At 49.1% G+C, this 16414-nt stretch overlaps 1 protein-coding gene across 4 annotated transcripts in view; it reads left to right on the top strand.

The window, feature by feature from the left end:
* ical1 (islet cell autoantigen 1-like) overlaps positions 1 to 16414 on the top strand; it is a 308200-nt gene that overhangs the window by 135300 nt on the left and 156486 nt on the right. For all 4 annotated transcript variants that reach the window (XM_045699658.1, XM_045699659.1, XM_045699657.1 and 1 more), the window contains one exon: positions 12990 to 13185. In XM_045699658.1, coding sequence (XP_045555614.1) covers positions 12990 to 13185 — 196 coding nt within the window. The remainder of the gene's footprint in view (positions 1 to 12989; positions 13186 to 16414) is intronic.

Genomic DNA, 16414 nt, shown 5'->3' with positions numbered 1-16414 from the left:
GCCCGTCCCCAGAGTTAATACCGGATCTGCTATGCTAATGTTTATGTGTCAGGCTGGTCCTGTGCCCGTCCCCAGAGTTAAATCTGGTTCTGCTATGTTTATGTGTCAGGCTGGTCCTGTGCCCGTCCCCAGAGTTAATGCTGGATCTGCTATGTTAAAGTTTATGTGTCAGGCTGGTCCTGTGCCGTCCCCAGAGTTAATACTGGATCTGCTATGTTCATGTGTCAGGCTGGTCCTGTGCCGGCCCCCAGAGTTAATACTGGATCTGCTATGTTAATGTGTCAGGCTGGTTCCTGTGCCCGCCCCCAGAGTTAATACTGGATCTCCTATGCTAATGTTAATGTGTCAGGCTGGTCCTGTGCCGGCCCCCAGAGTTAATTCTGGATCTGCTATGTTTATGTGTCAGGCTGGTCCTGTGCCCGTCCCCAGAGTTAATACTGGATCTGCTATGTTTATGTGTCAGGCTGGTCCTGTGCCCGTCCCCAGAGTTAATACTGGATCTGCTATGTTAATGTGTCAGGCTGGTCCTGTGCCCGTCCCCAGAGTTAATACTGGATCTGCTATGCTAATGTTTATGTGTCAGGCTGGTCCTGTGCCCGCCCCCAGAGTTAATACTGGATCTGCTAAGCTAATGTTTATGTGTCAGGCTGGTCCTGTGCCGGCCCCCAGAGTTAATACTGGATCTGCTATGTTAATGTGTCAGGCTGGTCCTGTGCCCGTCCCCAGAGTTAATACTGGATCGCTTGCTATGTTTATGTGTCAGTCTGGTCCTGTGCCCGCCCCCAGAGTTAATACTGGATCTGCTATGCTAATGTTTATGTGTCAGGCTGGTCCTGTGCTGTCCCCAGAGTTAATACTGGATCTGCTATGTTAATGTTTATGTGTCAGGCTGGTCCTGTGCCCGCCCCCAGCGTTAATACTGGATCTGCTATGTTTATGTGACAGGCTGGTCCTGTGCCAGCCCCAGAGTTAATACCGGATCTGCTATGCTGATGTTTATGTGTCAGGATGTTCCTGTGCCCGTCCCCAGAGTTAATACCGGATCTGCTATGCTAATGTTTATGTGTCAGGCTGGTCCTGTGCCCGTCCCCAGAGTTAAAACTGGTTCTGCTATGTTTATGTGTCAGGCTGGTCCTGTGCCCGTCCCCAGAGTTAATGCTGGATCTGCTATGTTAAAGTTTATGTGTCAGGCTGGTCCTGTGCCGTCCCCAGAGTTAATACTGGATCTGCTATGTTCATGTGTCAGGCTGGTCCTGTGCCGGCCCCCAGAGTTAATACTGGATCTGCTATGTTAATGTGTCAGGCTGGTTCCTGTGCCCGCCCCCAGAGTTAATACTGGATCTCCTATGCTAATGTTAATGTGTCAGGCTGGTCCTGTGCCCGCCCCCAGAGTTAATACTGGATCTGCTATGCTAATGTTTATGTGTCAGGCTGGTCTTGTGCCGGCCCCCAGAGTTAATACTGGATCTGCTATGTTAATGTGTCAGGCTGGTCCTGTGCCCGTCCCCAGAGTTAATACTGGATCTGCTATGCTAATGTTTATGTGTCAGTCTGGTCCTGTGCCCGCCCCCAGAGTTAATACTGGATCTGCTATGCTAATGTTTATGTGTCAGGCTGGTCCTGTGCTGTCCCCAGAGTTAATACTGGATCTGCTATGTTAATGTGTCAGGCTGGTCCTGTGCTGTCCCCAGAGTTAATACTGGGTCTGCTATGTTAATGTGTCAGGCTGGTTCTTTGCTGTCCCCAGAGTTAATACTGGATCTGCTATGTTTATGTGTCAGGCTGGTCCTGTGCCCGTCCCCAGAGTTAATACTGGATCTGCTATGTTTATGTGTCAGGCTGGTCCTGTGCCCATCCACAGAGTTAATACTGGATCTGCTATGTTAATGTTAATGTGTCAGGCTGGTCCTGTGCCCATCCCCAGAGTTAATACTGGATCTGCTATGTTTATGTGTCAGGCTGGTCCGGTGCCCATCCCCAGAGTTAATACTGGATCTGCTATGTTTATGTGTCAGGCTGGTCCTGTGCCCGCCCCCAGAGTTAATACTGGATCTGCTGCTAATGTTAATGTGTCAGGCTGGTCCTGTGCCCGCCCCCAGAGTTAATACTGGATCTGCTAGCTATGTTTATGTGTCAGGCTGGTCCTGTGCCCGCCCCCAGAGTTAATACTGGATCTGCTAGCTAATGTTAATGTGTCAGGCTGGTCCTGTGCCCGTCCCCAGAGTTAATACTGGATCTGCTCATGTTTATGTGTCAGGCTGGTCCTGTGCCCGCCCCAGAGTTAATACTGGATCTGCTATGCTAATGTTTATGTGTCAGGCTGGTCCTGTGCCCGTCCCCAGAGTTAATACTGGATCTGCTATGTTAATGTGTCAGGCTGGTCCTGTGCCTGTCCCCAGAGTTAATACTGGGTCTGCTATGTTAATGTGTCAGGCTGGTTCTGTGCTGTCCCCAGAGTTAATACTGGATCTGCTATGTTTATGTGTCAGGCTGGTCCTGTGCCCGTCCCCAGAGTTAATACTGGATCTGCTATGTTTATGTGTCAGGCTGGTCCTGTGCCCATCCACAGAGTTAATACTGGATCTGCTATGTTAATGTTAATGTGTCAGGCTGGTCCTGTGCCCATCCCCAGAGTTAATACTGGATCTGCTATGTTTATGTGTCAGGCTGGTCCTGTGCCCGTCCCCAGAGTTAATACTGGATCTGCTATGTTTATGTGTCAGGCTGGTCCTGTGCCCGTCCCCAGAGTTAATACTGGATCTGCTATGCTAATGTTTATGTGTCAGGCTGGTCCTGTGCCCGCCCCCAGAGTTAATACTGGATCTGCTAAGCTAATGTTTATGTGTCAGGCTGGTCCTGTGCCGGCCCCCAGAGTTAATACTGGATCTGCTATGTTAATGTGTCAGGCTGGTCCTGTGCCCGTCCCCAGAGTTAATACTGGATCTGCTATGCTAATGTTTATGTGTCAGTCTGGTCCTGTGCCCGCCCCCAGAGTTAATACTGGATCTGCTATGCTAATGTTTATGTGTTAGGCTGGTCCTGTGCTGTCCCCAGAGTTAATACTGGATCTGCTATGTTAATGTGTCAGGCTGGTCCTGTGCTGTCCCCAGAGTTAATACTGGATCTGCTATGTTAATGTGTCAGGCTGGTCCTGTGCCGTCCCCAGAGTTAATACTGGATCTGCTATGTTTATGTGTCAGGCTGGTCCTGTGCCCATCCCCAGAGTTAATACTGGATCTGCTATGCTAATGTTTATGTGTCAGGCTGGTCATGTGCTGTCCCCAGAGTTAATACTTGATCTGCTCTGTTTATTTGTCAGGCTGGTCCTGTGCCCGTCCCCAGAGTTAATACTGGATCTGCTATGTAATGTTTATGTGTCAGGCTGGTCCTGTGCCCGTCCACAGAGTTAATACTGGATCTGCTATGTTAATGTTAATGTGTCAGGCTGGTCCTGTGCCCATCCCCAGAGTTAATACTGGATCTGCTATGTTAATGTGTCAGGCTGGTCCTGTGCCCGTCCCCAGAGTTAATACTGGATCGATGCTATGTTTATGTGTCAGGCTGGTCCTGTGCCTATCCACAGAGTTAATACTGGATCTGCTATAGTTAATGTGTCAGGCTGGTCCTGTGCCCGTCCCCAGAGTTAATACTGGATCTGCTATGTTAATGTGTCAGGCTGGTCCTGTGCCCATCCACAGAGTTAATACTGGATCTGCTATTAATGTTTATGTGTCAGGCTGGTCCTGTGCCCGCCACAGAGTTAATACTGGATCTGCTATGTTAATGTTAATGTGTCAGGCTGGTCCTGTGCCCGTCCCCAGAGTTAATACTGGATCATGCTAATGTTTATGTGTCAGGCTGGTCCTGTGCCCAGCCCCCAGAGTTAATACTGGATCTGTTATGTTTATGTGTCAGGCTGGTCCTGTGCCCGCCCTCAGAGTTAATACTGGATCTGCTATGTTTATTTGTCAGGCTGGTCCTGTGCCCGTCCCCAGAGTTAATACTGGATCTGCTATGTTTATGTGTCAGGCTGGTCCTGTGCCCGCCCACAGAGTTAATGCCGGATCTGCTATGTTTATGTGTCAGGCTGGTCCTGTGCCCGTCCCCAGAGTTAATACTGGATCTGCTATGTTTATGTGTCAGGCTGGTCCTGTGCCCGTCCCCAGAGTAATAATACTGGATCTGCTATGTTAATGTTAATGTGTCAGGCTGGTCCTGTGCATGGCCCCCAGAGTAATAATACTGGATCTGCTATGCTAATGTTTATGTGTCAGGCTGGTCCTGTGCTTGCCCCCAGAGTTAATACTGGATCTGCAATGTTTATGTGTCAGGCTCTTCCTATGCCCGTCCCCAGAGTTAATACTGGATCTGCTATGTTTATGTGACAGGCTGGTCCTGTGCCGGCCCCAGAGTTAATACTGGATCTGCTATGCTAATGTTTATGTGTCAGGCTGGTCCTGTGCCCGTCCCCAGAGTTAAAACTGGATCTGCTATGTTTATGTGTCAGGCTGGTCCTGTGCCCGTCCCCAGAGTTAATACTGGATCTGCTATGTTTATGTGTCAGGCTGGTCCTGTGCCCGTCCCCAGAGTTAATACTGGATCTGCTTGGTTTATGTGTCAGGCTGGTCCTGTGCCGGCCCCCAGAGTTAATACTGGATCTGCTATGCTAATGTTTATGTGTCAGGCTGGTCCTGTGCCGTCCCCAGAGTTAATACTGGATCTGCTATGTTTATGTGTCAGGCTGGTCCTGTGCCCGTCCCCAGAGTTAATACTGGATCTGGTATGTTAATGTGTCAGGCTGGTCCTTTGCCCGTCCCCAGAGTTAATACTGGATCTGCTATGTTAATGTGTCAGGCTGGTCCTGTGCCGTTCCCCAGAGTTAATACTGGATCTGCTATGCTAATGTTTATGTGTCAGGCTGGTCCTGTGCCCGGCCCCCAGAGTTAATACTGGATCTGCTATGTTTATTTGTCAGGCTGGTCCTGTGCCCGTCCCCAGAGTTAATACTGGATCTGCTAATGTTTATGTGTCAGGCTGGTCCTGTGCCCGTCCCCAGAGTTAATACTGGATCTGCTATGTTAATGTTTATGTGTCAGGCTGGTCCTGTGCCCGTCCCCAGAGTTAATACTGGATCTTCTATGTTTATGTGTCAGGCTGGTCCTGTGCCAGCCCTCAGAGTTAATACTGGATCTGCTATGTTTATGTGTCAGGCTGGTCCTGTGCCCGCCTCCAGAGTTAATACTGGATCTGCTATGTTTATGTGTCAGGCTGGTCCTGTGCCCGTCCCCAGAGTTATAATACTGGATCTGCTATGTTAATGTTTATGTGTCAGGCTGGTCCTGTGCTGGCCCCCAGAGTTAATAATACTGGATCTGCTATGCTAATGTTTATGTGTCAGGCTGGTCCTGTGCCTGGCCCCCAGAGTTAATACTGGATCTGCTATGTTTATGTGTCAGGCTGGTCCTGTGCCCGTCCCCAGAGTTAATACTGGATCTGCTATGTTTATTTGTCAGGCTGGTCCTGTGCCCGTCCCCAGAGTTAATACTGGATCTGCTATGTTTATGTGTCAGGCTGGTCCTGTGCCCGTCCCCAGAGTTAATACTGGATCTGCTATGTTTATGTGTCAGGCTGGTCCTGTGCCCGTCCCCAGAGTTAATACTGGATCTGCTATGTTTATGTGTCAGGCTGGTCCTGTGCCCATCCACAGAGTTAATACTGGATCTGCTATGTTAATGTTAATGTGTCAGGCTGGTCCTGTGCCCATCCCCAGAGTTAATACTGGATCTGCTATGTTTATGTGTCAGGCTGGTCCTGTGCCCATCCCCAGAGTTAATACTGGATCTGCTATGCTAATGTTTATGTGTCAGGCTGGTCCTGTGCTGTCCGAAGAGTTAATACTGGATCTGCTATGTTAATGTGTCAGGCTGGTCCTGTGCCGTCCCCAGAGTTAATACTGGATCTGCTATGTTAATGTGTCAGGCTGGTCCTGTGCCCGTCCCCAGAGTTAATACTGGATCTGCTATGCTAATGTTTATGTGTCAGGCTGGTCCTGTGCCGTCCCCAGAGTTAATACTGGATCTGCTATGTTTATGTGTCTGGCTGGTCCTGTGCCGTTCCCCAGAGTTAATACTGGATCTGCTATGTTAATGGGTCAGGCTGGTACTGTGCCGTTCCCCAGAGTTAATACTGGATCTGCTATGTTTATGTGTCAGGCTGGTCCTGTGCCGTCCCCAGAGTTAATACTGGATCTGCTATGTTTATGTGTCAGGCTGGTCCTGTGCCCGTCCCCAGAGTTAATACTGGATCTGCTATGTTAATGTGTCAGGCTGGTCCTGTGCCGTTCCCCAGACTTAATACTGGATCTGTTATGTTAATGTGTCAGGCTGGTCCTGTGCCGGCCCCCAGAGTTAATACTGGATCTGTTATGTTTATGTCTCAGGCTGGTCCTGTGCCCGTCCCCAGAGTTAATACTGGATCTGCTATGTTAATGTGTCAGGCTGGTCCTGTGTCGGCCCCCAGAGTTAATACTGGATCTGCTATGTTTATGTGTCAGGCTGGTCCTGTGCCCGTCCCCAGAGTTAATACTGGATCTGCTATGATAATGTTAATGTGTCAGGCTGGTCCTGTGCCGTCCCCAGAGTTAATACTGGATCTGCTATGTTAATGTGTCAGGCTGGTCCTGTGCCCGTCCCCAGAGTTAATACTGGATCTGCTATGTTTATGTGTCAGGCTGGTCCTGTGCCCGTCCCCAGAGTTAATACTGGATCTGCTATGTTTATGTGTCAGGCTGGTCCTTTGCCCGTCCCCAGAGTTAATACTGGATCTGCTATGTTAATGTGTCAGGCTGGTCCTGTGCCGTTCCCCAGAGTTAATACTGGATCTGCTATGTTAATGTGTCAGGCTGGTCCTGTGCCGTTCCCCTGAGTTAATACTGGATCTGTTATGTTAATGTGTCAGGCTGGTCATGTGCCGTTCCCCAGAGTTAATACTGGATCTGCTATGTTAATGTGTCAGGCTGGTCCTGTGCCGTTCACCAGAGTTAATACTGGATCTGCTATGTTTATGTGTCAGGCTGGTCCTGTGCCGTCCCCAGAGTTAATACTGGATCTGCTATGTTTATGTGTCAGGCTGGTCCTGTGCCCGTCCCCAAAGTTAATACTGGATCTGCTATGTTTATGTGTCAGGCTGGTCCTGTGCCGGTCCCCAGAGTTAATACTGGATCTGCTATGCTAATGTTTATGTGTCAGGCTGGTCCTGTGCTGGCCCCCAGAGTTAATACTGGATCTGCTATGTTTATGTGTCAGGCTTGTCCTATGCCCGTCCCCAGAGTTAATACTGGATCTGTTATGTTAATGTGTCAGGCTGGTCCTGTGCCGGCCCCCAGAGTTAATACTGGGTCTGTTATGTTTATGTCTCAGGCTGGTCCTGTGCCCGTCCCCAGAGTTAATACTGGATCTGCTATGTTAATGTTTATGTGTCAGGCTGGTCATGTGCTGTCCCAAGAGTTAATACTGGATCTGCTATGTTAATGTGTCAGGCTGGTCCTGTGCCCGTCCCCAGAGTTAATACTGGATCTGCTATGTTTATGTGTCAGCCTGGTACTGTGCCCATCCACAGAGTTAATAGTGGATCTGCTATATTAATGTTAATGTGTCAGGCTGGTCCTGTGCCCATCCCCAGAGTTAATACTGGATCTGCTATGCTAATGTTTATGTGTCAGGCTGGTCCTGTGCCCGGCCCCCAGAGTTAATACTGGATCTGCTATGTTTATGTGTCAGGCTGGTCCTGTGCCCATCCACAGAGTTAATACTGGATCTGCTATGTTTATTTGTCAGGCTGGTCCTGTGCCCGTCCCCAGAGTTAATACTGGATCTGCTATGTTTATGTGTCAGGCTGGTCCTGTGCCCGTCCCCAGAGTTAATACTGGATCTGCTATGTTTATGTGTCAGGCTGGTCCTGTGCCCATCCACAGAGTTAATACTGGATCTGCTATATTAAAGTTAATGTGTCAGGCTGGTCCTGTGCCCATCCCCAGAGTTAATACTGGATCTGCTATGTTTATGTGTCAGGCTGGTCCTGTGCCCATCCACAGAGTTAATACTGGATCTGCTATGTTAATGTTATTGTGTCAGGCTGGTCCTGTGCCTATCCCCAGAGTTAATACTGGATCTGCTATGCTAATGTTTATGTGTCAGGCTGGTCCTGTGCCCGGCCCCCAGAGTTAATACTGGATCTGCTATGTTTATTTGTCAGGCTGGTCCTGTGCCCATCCCCAGAGTTAATACTGGATCTGCTATGTTAATGTTTATGTGTCAGGCTGGTCCTGTGCCCGCCCCAGAGTTAATACTGGATCTGCTATGTTAATGTTTATGTGTCAGGCTGGTCCTGTGCCCGTCCCCAGAGTTAATACTGGATCTTCTATGTTTATGTGTCAGGCTGGTCCTGTGCCAGCCCCCAGAGTTAATACTGGATCTGTTATGTTTATGTGTCAGGCTGGTCCTGTGCCGGCCCTCAGAGTTAATACTGGATCTGCTATATTTATGTGTCAGGCTGGTCCTGTGCCCGTCCCCAGAGTTAATACTGGATCTGCTATGTTTATGTGTCAGGCTGGTCCTGTGCCCGCCCCCAGAGTTAATGCCGGATCTGCTATGTTTATGTGTCAGGCTGGTCCTGTGCCCTCCTCCAGAGTTAATACTGGATCTGCTATGTTTATGTGTCAGGCTGGTCCTGTGTCCGTCCCCAGAGTTAATAATACTGGATCTGCTATGTTAATGTTTATGTGTCAGGCTGGTCCTGTGCTGGCCCCCAGAGTTAATAATACTGGATCTGCTATGCTAATGTTTATGTGTCAGGCTGGTCCTGTGCTTGCCCCCAGAGTTAATACTGGATCTGCTATGTTTATGTGTCAGGCTCTTCCTATGCCCGTCCCCAGAGTTAATACTGGATCTGCTATGTTTATGTGACAGGCTGGTCCTGTGCCGGCCCCAGAGTTAATACCGGATCTGCTATGCTAATGTTTATGTGTCAGGCTAGTCCTGTGCCCGTCCCCAGAGTTAAATCTGGTTCTGCTATGTTTATGTGTCAGGCTGGTCCTGTGCCCGTCCCCAGAGTTAATACTGGATCTGCTATGTTTATGTGTCAGGCTGGTCCTGTGCCCGTCCCCAGAGTTAATACTGGATCTGCTTGGTTTATGTGTCAGGCTGGTCCTGTGCCGGCCCCCAGAGTTAATACTGGATCTGCTATGTTTATGTGTCAGGCTGGTCCTGTGCCGTCCCCAGAGTTAATACTGGATCTGCTATGTTTATGTGTCAGGCTGGTCCTGTGCCCGTCCCCAGAGTTAATACTGGATCTGCTATGTTAATGTGTCAGGCTGGTCCTTTGCCCGTCCCCAGAGTTAATACTGGATCTGCTATGTTAATGTGTCAGGCTGGTCCTGTGCCGTTCCCCAGAGTTAATACTGGATCTGCTATGCTAATGTTTATGTGTCAGGCTGGTCCTGTGCCCGGCCCCCAGAGTTAATACTGGATCTGCTATGTTTATTTGTCAGGCTGGTCCTGTGCCCATCCCCAGAGTTAATACTGGATCTGCTATGTTAATGTTTATGTGTCAGGCTGGTCCTGTGCCCGCCCCAGAGTTAATACTGGATCTGCTATGTTAATGTTTATGTGTCAGGCTGGTCCTGTGCCCGTCCCCAGAGTTAATACTGGATCTGCTATGTTTATGTGTCAGGCTGGTCCTGTGCCCGCCCCCAGAGTTAATACTGGATCTGCTATGTTTATGTGTCAGGCTGGTCCTGTGCCCGTCCCCAGAGTTAATGCTGGATCTGCTATGTTAATGTGTCAGGCTGGTCCTGTGCCCGCCTCCAGAGTTAATACTGGATCTGCTATGTTTATGTGTCAGGCTGGTCCTGTGTCCGTCCCCAGAGTATAATACTGGATCTGCTATGTTAATGTTTATGTGTCAGGCTGGTCCTGTGCCGGCCCCCAGAGTATAATACTGGATCTGCTATGCTAATGTTTATGTGTCAGGCTGGTCCTGTGCCTGGCCCCCAGAGTTAATACTGGATCTGCTATGTTTATGTGTCAGGCTGGTCCTGTGCCCGTCCACAGAGTTAATACTTGATCTGCTATGTTTATTTGTCAGGCTGGTCCTGTGCCCGTCCCCAGAGTTAATACTGGATCTGCTATGTTTATGTGTCAGGCTGGTCCTGTGCCCATCCCCAGAGTTAATACTGGATCTGCTATGTTAATGTTTATGTGTCAGGCTGGTCCTGTGCCCGCCCCCAGAGTTAATACTGGATCTGCTATGTTAATGTTTATGTGTCAGGCTGGTCCTGTGCCCGTCCCCAGAGTTAATACTGGATCTTCTATGTTTATGTGTCAGGCTGGTCCTGTGCCCGTCCCCAGAGTTAATACTGGATCTGCTATGTTTATGTGTCAGGCTGGTCCTGTGCCCGCCCCCAGAGTTAATGCCGGATCTGCTATGTTTATGTGTCAGGCTGGTCCTGTGCCCGCCTCCAGAGTTAATACTGGATCTGCTATGTTTATGTGTCAGGCTGGTCCTGTGTCCGTCCCCAGAGTTAATAATACTGGATCTGCTATGTTAATGTTTATGTGTCAGGCTGGTCCTGTGCTGGCCCCAAGAGTTAATAATACTGGATCTGCTATGCTAATGTTTATGTGTCAGGCTGGTCCTGTGCCTGGCCCCCAGAGTTAATACTGGATCTGCTATGTTTATGTGTCAGGCTGGTCCTGTGCCCATCCACAGAGTTAATACTGGATCTGCTATGTTTATTTGTCAGGCTGGTCCTGTGCCCGTCCCCAGAGTTAATACTGGATCTGCTATGTTTATGTGTCAGGCTGGTCCTGTGCCCGTCCCCAGAGTTAATACTGGATCTGCTATGTTTATGTGTCAGGCTGGTCCTGTGCCCATCCACAGAGTTAATACTGGATCTGCTATGTTTATGTGTCAGGCTGGTCCTGTGTCCATCCCCAGAGTTAATACTGGATCTGCTATGCTAATGTGTATGTGTCAGGCTGGTCCTGTGCTGTCCGAAGAGTTAATACTGGATCTGCTATGTTAATGTGTCAGGCTGGTCCTGTGCCGTCCCCAGAGTTAATACTGGATCTGCTATGTTAATGTGTCAGGCTGGTCCTGTGCCCGTCCCCAGAGTTAATACTGGATCTGCTATGTTTATGTGTCAGGCTGGTCCTCTGCCCATCCACGGAGTTAATTCTGGATCTGCTATTTTAATGTTAATGTGTCAGGCTGTTCCTGGCCCATCCCCAGAGTTAATACTGTATCTGCTATGCTAATGTTTATGTGTCAGGCTGGTCCTGTGCCCATCCACAGAGTTAATACTGGATCTGCTATGTTAATGTTAATGTGTCAGGCTGGTCCTGTGCCTATCCCCAGAGTTAATACTGGATCTGCTATGCTAATGTTTATGTGTCAGGCTGGTCCTGTGCCCGGCCCCCAGAGTTAATACTGGATCTGCTATGTTTATGTGTCAGGCTGGTCCTGTGCCCATCCCCAGAGTTAATACTGGATCTGCTATGTTAATGTTTATGTGTCAGGCTGGTCCTGTGCCCGCCCCCAGAGTTAATACTGGATCTGCTATGTTAATGTTTATGTGTCAGGCTGGTCCTGTGCCCGTCCCCAGAGTTAATACTGGATCTGCTATGTTTATGTGTCAGGCTGGTCCTGTGCCAGCCCCCAGAGTTAATACTGGATCTGCTATGTTTATGTGCCAGGCTGGTCCTGTGCCCGCCCCCAGATTTAATGCTGGATCTGCTATGTTTATGTGTCAGGCTGGTCCTGTGCCCGCCCCCAGAGTTAATACTGGATCTGCTATGTTTATGTGTCAGGCTGGTCCTGTGTCCGTCCCCAGAGTTAATAATACTGGATCTGCTATGTTAATGTTTATGTGTCAGGCTGGTCCTGTGCTGGCCCCCAGAGTTAATAATACTGGATCTGCTATGCTAATGTTTATGTGTCAGGCTGGTCCTGTGCTTGCCCCCAGAGTTAATACTGGATCTGCTATGTTTATGTGTCAGGCTCTTCCTATGCCCGTCCCCAGAGTTAATACTGGATCTGCTATGTTTATGTGACAGGCTGGTCCTGTGCCGGCCCCAGAGTTAATACCGGACCTGCTATGCTAATGTTTATGTGTCAGGCTGGTCCTGTGCCCGTCCCCAGAGTTAAATCTGGTTCTGCTACGTTTATGTGTCAGGCTGGTCCTGTGCTGGCCCCCAGAGTTAATTCTGGATCTGCTATGTTTATGTGTCAGGCTGGTCCTGTGCCCGTCCCCAGAGTTAATACCGGATCTGCTATGCTAATTTTTATGTGTCAGGCTTGTCCTGTGCCCGTCCCCAGAGTTAATACTGGATCTGCTATGTTTATGTGTCAGGCTGGTCCTGTGCCCGTCCCCAGAGTTAATGCTGGATCTGCTATGTTAAAGTTTATGTGTCAGGCTGGTCCTGTGCCGTCCCCAGAGTTAATACTGGATCTGCTATGTTAATGGTCAGGCTGGTCCTGTGCCATTCCCCAGAGTTAATACTGGATCTGTTATGTTAATGTGTCAGGCTGGTCCTGTGCCGGCCCCCAGAGTTAATACTGGATCTGTTATGTTCATGTCTCAGGCTGGTCCTGTGCCCGTCCCCAGAGTTAATACTGGATCTGCTATGTTAATGTGTCAGGCTGGTCCTGTGTCGGCCCCCAGAGTTAATACTGGATCTGCTATGTTTATGTGTCAGGCTGGTCCTGTGCTCGTCCTCAGAGTTAATACTGGATCTGCTATGATAATCTTTATGTGTCAGGCTGGTCCTGTGCCTGCCGCCAGAGTTAATACTGGATCTGCTATGTTTATGTGTCAGGCTGGTCCTGTGCCCGTTCCCAGAGTTAATACTGGATCTGCTATGTTTATGTGTCAGGCTGGTCCTGTGCCCGTCCCCAGAGTTAATACTGGATCTGCTATGTGTATGTGTCAGGCTGGTCCTGTGCCGGCCCCTACAGCGGATGGAGCAGGAGGTGGAGACGTTTCGGCGGCGTGCGATCGCTGACACACTCCTGACCGTGACCCGGATGGAGAAATCCAGGACGGAATACCGTGGAGCGCTGCTCTGGTTGAAGGACGTCTCTCAGGAACTCGACCCGGAAACCAAACACCTGGAGAAGTTCCGCAAGGTGTGTTAACCTGTGTGTATGGTCCACCAGGCACTGTGTGTATTAACCTGTGTGTATGGTCCACCAGGTACTGTGTGTATTAACCTGTGTGTAAGGTCCACCAGGTGCAGTGTGTGGTCCACCAGGTACTGTGTGTGTTAACCTGTGTGTATGGTCCACCAGGTGCTGTGTGTGTTAACCTGTGTGTGTGGTCCACCAGGTACTGTGTGTATGGTCCACCAGGTACTGTGTGTATGGTCCACCAGGTACTGTGTGTATGGTCCACCAGGTACTGTGTGTGTTAACCTGTGTGTATGTTCCACCAGGTACTGTGTGTGTTAACCTGTGTGTATGGTCCTCCAGGTACTGTGTGTGTTAACCTGTGTGTATGGTCCTCCAGGTACTGTGTGTATTAACCTGTGTGTATGGTCCTCCAGGTACTGTGTGTATTAACCTGTGTGTATGGTCCACCAGGTACTGTGTGTATTAACCTGTGTGTATGGTCCACCAGGTACTGTGTGTATGGTCCACCAGGTACTGTGTGTATTAACCTGTGTGTATGGTCCACCAGGTACTGTGTGTATTAACCTGTGTGTATGGTCCTCCAGGTACTGTGTGTGTTAACCTGTGTGTATGGTCCTCCAGGTACTGTGTGTATTAACCTGTGTGTATGGTCCTCCAGGTACTGTGTGTATTAACCTGTGTGTATGGTCCTCCAGGTACTGTGTGTGTTAACCTGTGTGTATGGTCCTCCAGGTACTGTGTGTATTAACCTGTGTGTATGGTCCTCCAGGTACTGTGTGTATGGTCCACCAGGTACTGTGTGTATGGTCCACCAGGTACTGTGTGTATTAACCTGTGTGTATGGTCCACCAGGTACTGTGTGTATTAACCTGTGTGTATGGTCCACCAGGTACTGTGTGTATTAACCTGTGTGTATGTCCACCAGGTACTGTGTGTATGGTCCACCAGGTACTGTGTGTATTAACCTGTGTGTATGGTCCACCAGGTACTGTGTGTGTTAACCTGTGTGTATGGTCCACCAGGTACTGTGTGTGTTAACCTGTGTTTATGGTCCTTCAGGTACTGTGTGTATGGTCCACCAGGTACTGTGTGTATTAACCTGTGTGTATGGTCCACTAGGTAATGTGTGTGTTAACCTGTGTGTATGGTCCACCAGGTACTGTGTGTATTAACCTGTGTGTATGGTCCACCAGGTACTGTGTGTATTAACCTGTGTGTATGGTCCACCAGGTACTGTGTGTATGGTCCACCAGGTACTGTGTGTGTTAACCTGTGTGTATGGTCCACCAGGTACTGTGTGTATTAACCTGTGTGTATGGTACACCAGGTACTGTGTATTAACCTGTGTGTATGGTCCACCAGGTACTGTGTGTATGGTCCACCAGGTACTGTGTTTGTTAACCTGTGTGTATGGTCCACCAGGTACTGTGTGTATGGTCCACCAAGGACTGTGTGTGGTCCACCAGGTACTGTGTGTATTAACCTGTGTGTATGGTCCACCAGGTACTGTGTGTATTAACCTGTGTGTATGGTCCACCAGGTACTGTGTGTATTAACCTGTGTGTATGGTCCACCAGGTACTGTGTGTGTTAACCTGTGTGTGTGGTCCACCACGTACTGTGTGTATTAACCTGTGTGTATGGTCCACCAAGTACTGTGTGAATTAACCTGTGTGTATGGTCCACCAGGTACTGTGTGTATGGTCCACCAGGTACTGTGTTTGTTAACCTGTGTGTATGGTCCACCAGGTACTGTGTGTATGGTCCACCAATGACTGTGTGTGGTCCACCAGGTACTGTGTGTATTAACCTGTGTGTATGGTCCACAGGTACTGTGTGTATTAACCTGTGTGTATGGTCCACCAGGTACTGTGTGTATTAACCTGTGTGTATGGTCCACCAGGTGCTGTGTGTGTTAACCTGTGTGTGTGGTCCACCACGTACTGTGTGTATTAACCTGTGTGTATGGTCCACCAGGTACTGTGCGTATTAACCTGTGTGTATGGTCCACCAGGTACTGTGTGTATTAACCTGTGTGAATGTCCACAAGGTACTGTGTGTGTTAACCTGTGTGTATGGTCCACCAGGTACTGTGTGTGTTAACCTGTGTGTGTGGTCCACCACGTACTGTGTGTATTAACCTGTGTGTATGGTCCACCAGGTACTGTGTGTATTAACCTGTGTGTATGGTCCACCAGGTACTGTGTGTATTAACCTGTGTGAATGTCCACCAGGTACTGTGTGTGTTAACCTGTGTGTATGGTCCACCAGGTACTGTGTGTGTTAACCTGTGTGTATGGTCCACCAGGTACTGTGTGTATTAACCTGTGTGTATGGTCCACCAGGTACTGTGTGTATTAACCTGTGTGTATGGTCCACCAGGTACTGTGTGTATGGTCCACCAGGTACTGTGTGTATTAACCTGTGTGTATGGTCCTCCAGGTATTGTGTGTCTTAACCTGTGTGTATGGTCCTCCAGGTACTGTGTGTCTTAACCTGTGTGTATGGTCCTCCAGGTACTGTGTGTATTAACCTGTGTGTATGGTCCACCAGGTACTGTGTGTGTTAACCTGTGTGTATGGTCCACCAGGTACTAAGTGTATTAACCTGTGTGTATGGTCCACCAGGTACTGTGTGTATGGTCCACCAGGTACTGTGTGTATTAACCTGTGTGTATGGTCCACCAGGTACTGTGTGTGTTAACCTGTGTGTATGGTCCACCAGGTACTGTGTTTGTTAACCTGTGTGTATGGTACACCAGGTACTGTGTGTATTAACCTGTGTGTATGGTCCACCAGGTACTGTGTGTGTTAACCTGTGTGTATGGTCCACCAGGTACTGTGTGTATTAACCTGTGTGTATGGTCCACCAGGTACTGTGTGTATTAACCTGTGTGTATGGTCCACCAGGTGCTGTGTGTGGTCCACCAGGTACTGTGTGTGTAAACCAGTGTGTATGGTCCACCAGGTACTGTGTGTATGGTCTACCAGGTACTGTGTGTATGGTCCACCAGGTACTGTGTGTATTAACCTGTGTGTATGGTCCACCAGGTATTGTGTGTGTTAACCTGTGTGTATGGTCAACCAGGTACTGTGTGTATTAACCTGTGTGTATGGTCCACCAGGTACTGTGTGTATGGTCCACCAGGTACTGTGTGTATTAACCTGTGTGTTTGGTCCACCAGGTACTGTGTGAATTAACCTGTGTGTATGGTCCACCAGGTACTG

Source organism: Salmo salar, chromosome ssa17 (assembly GCF_905237065.1).
Source record: "Salmo salar chromosome ssa17, Ssal_v3.1, whole genome shotgun sequence".
NCBI classification, from domain to species: Eukaryota; Metazoa; Chordata; class Actinopteri; order Salmoniformes; family Salmonidae; genus Salmo; species Salmo salar.
The sequence above is the reverse complement of the archived record's forward strand: the minus strand, read 5'-3'. Positions and strand labels throughout refer to the sequence as shown.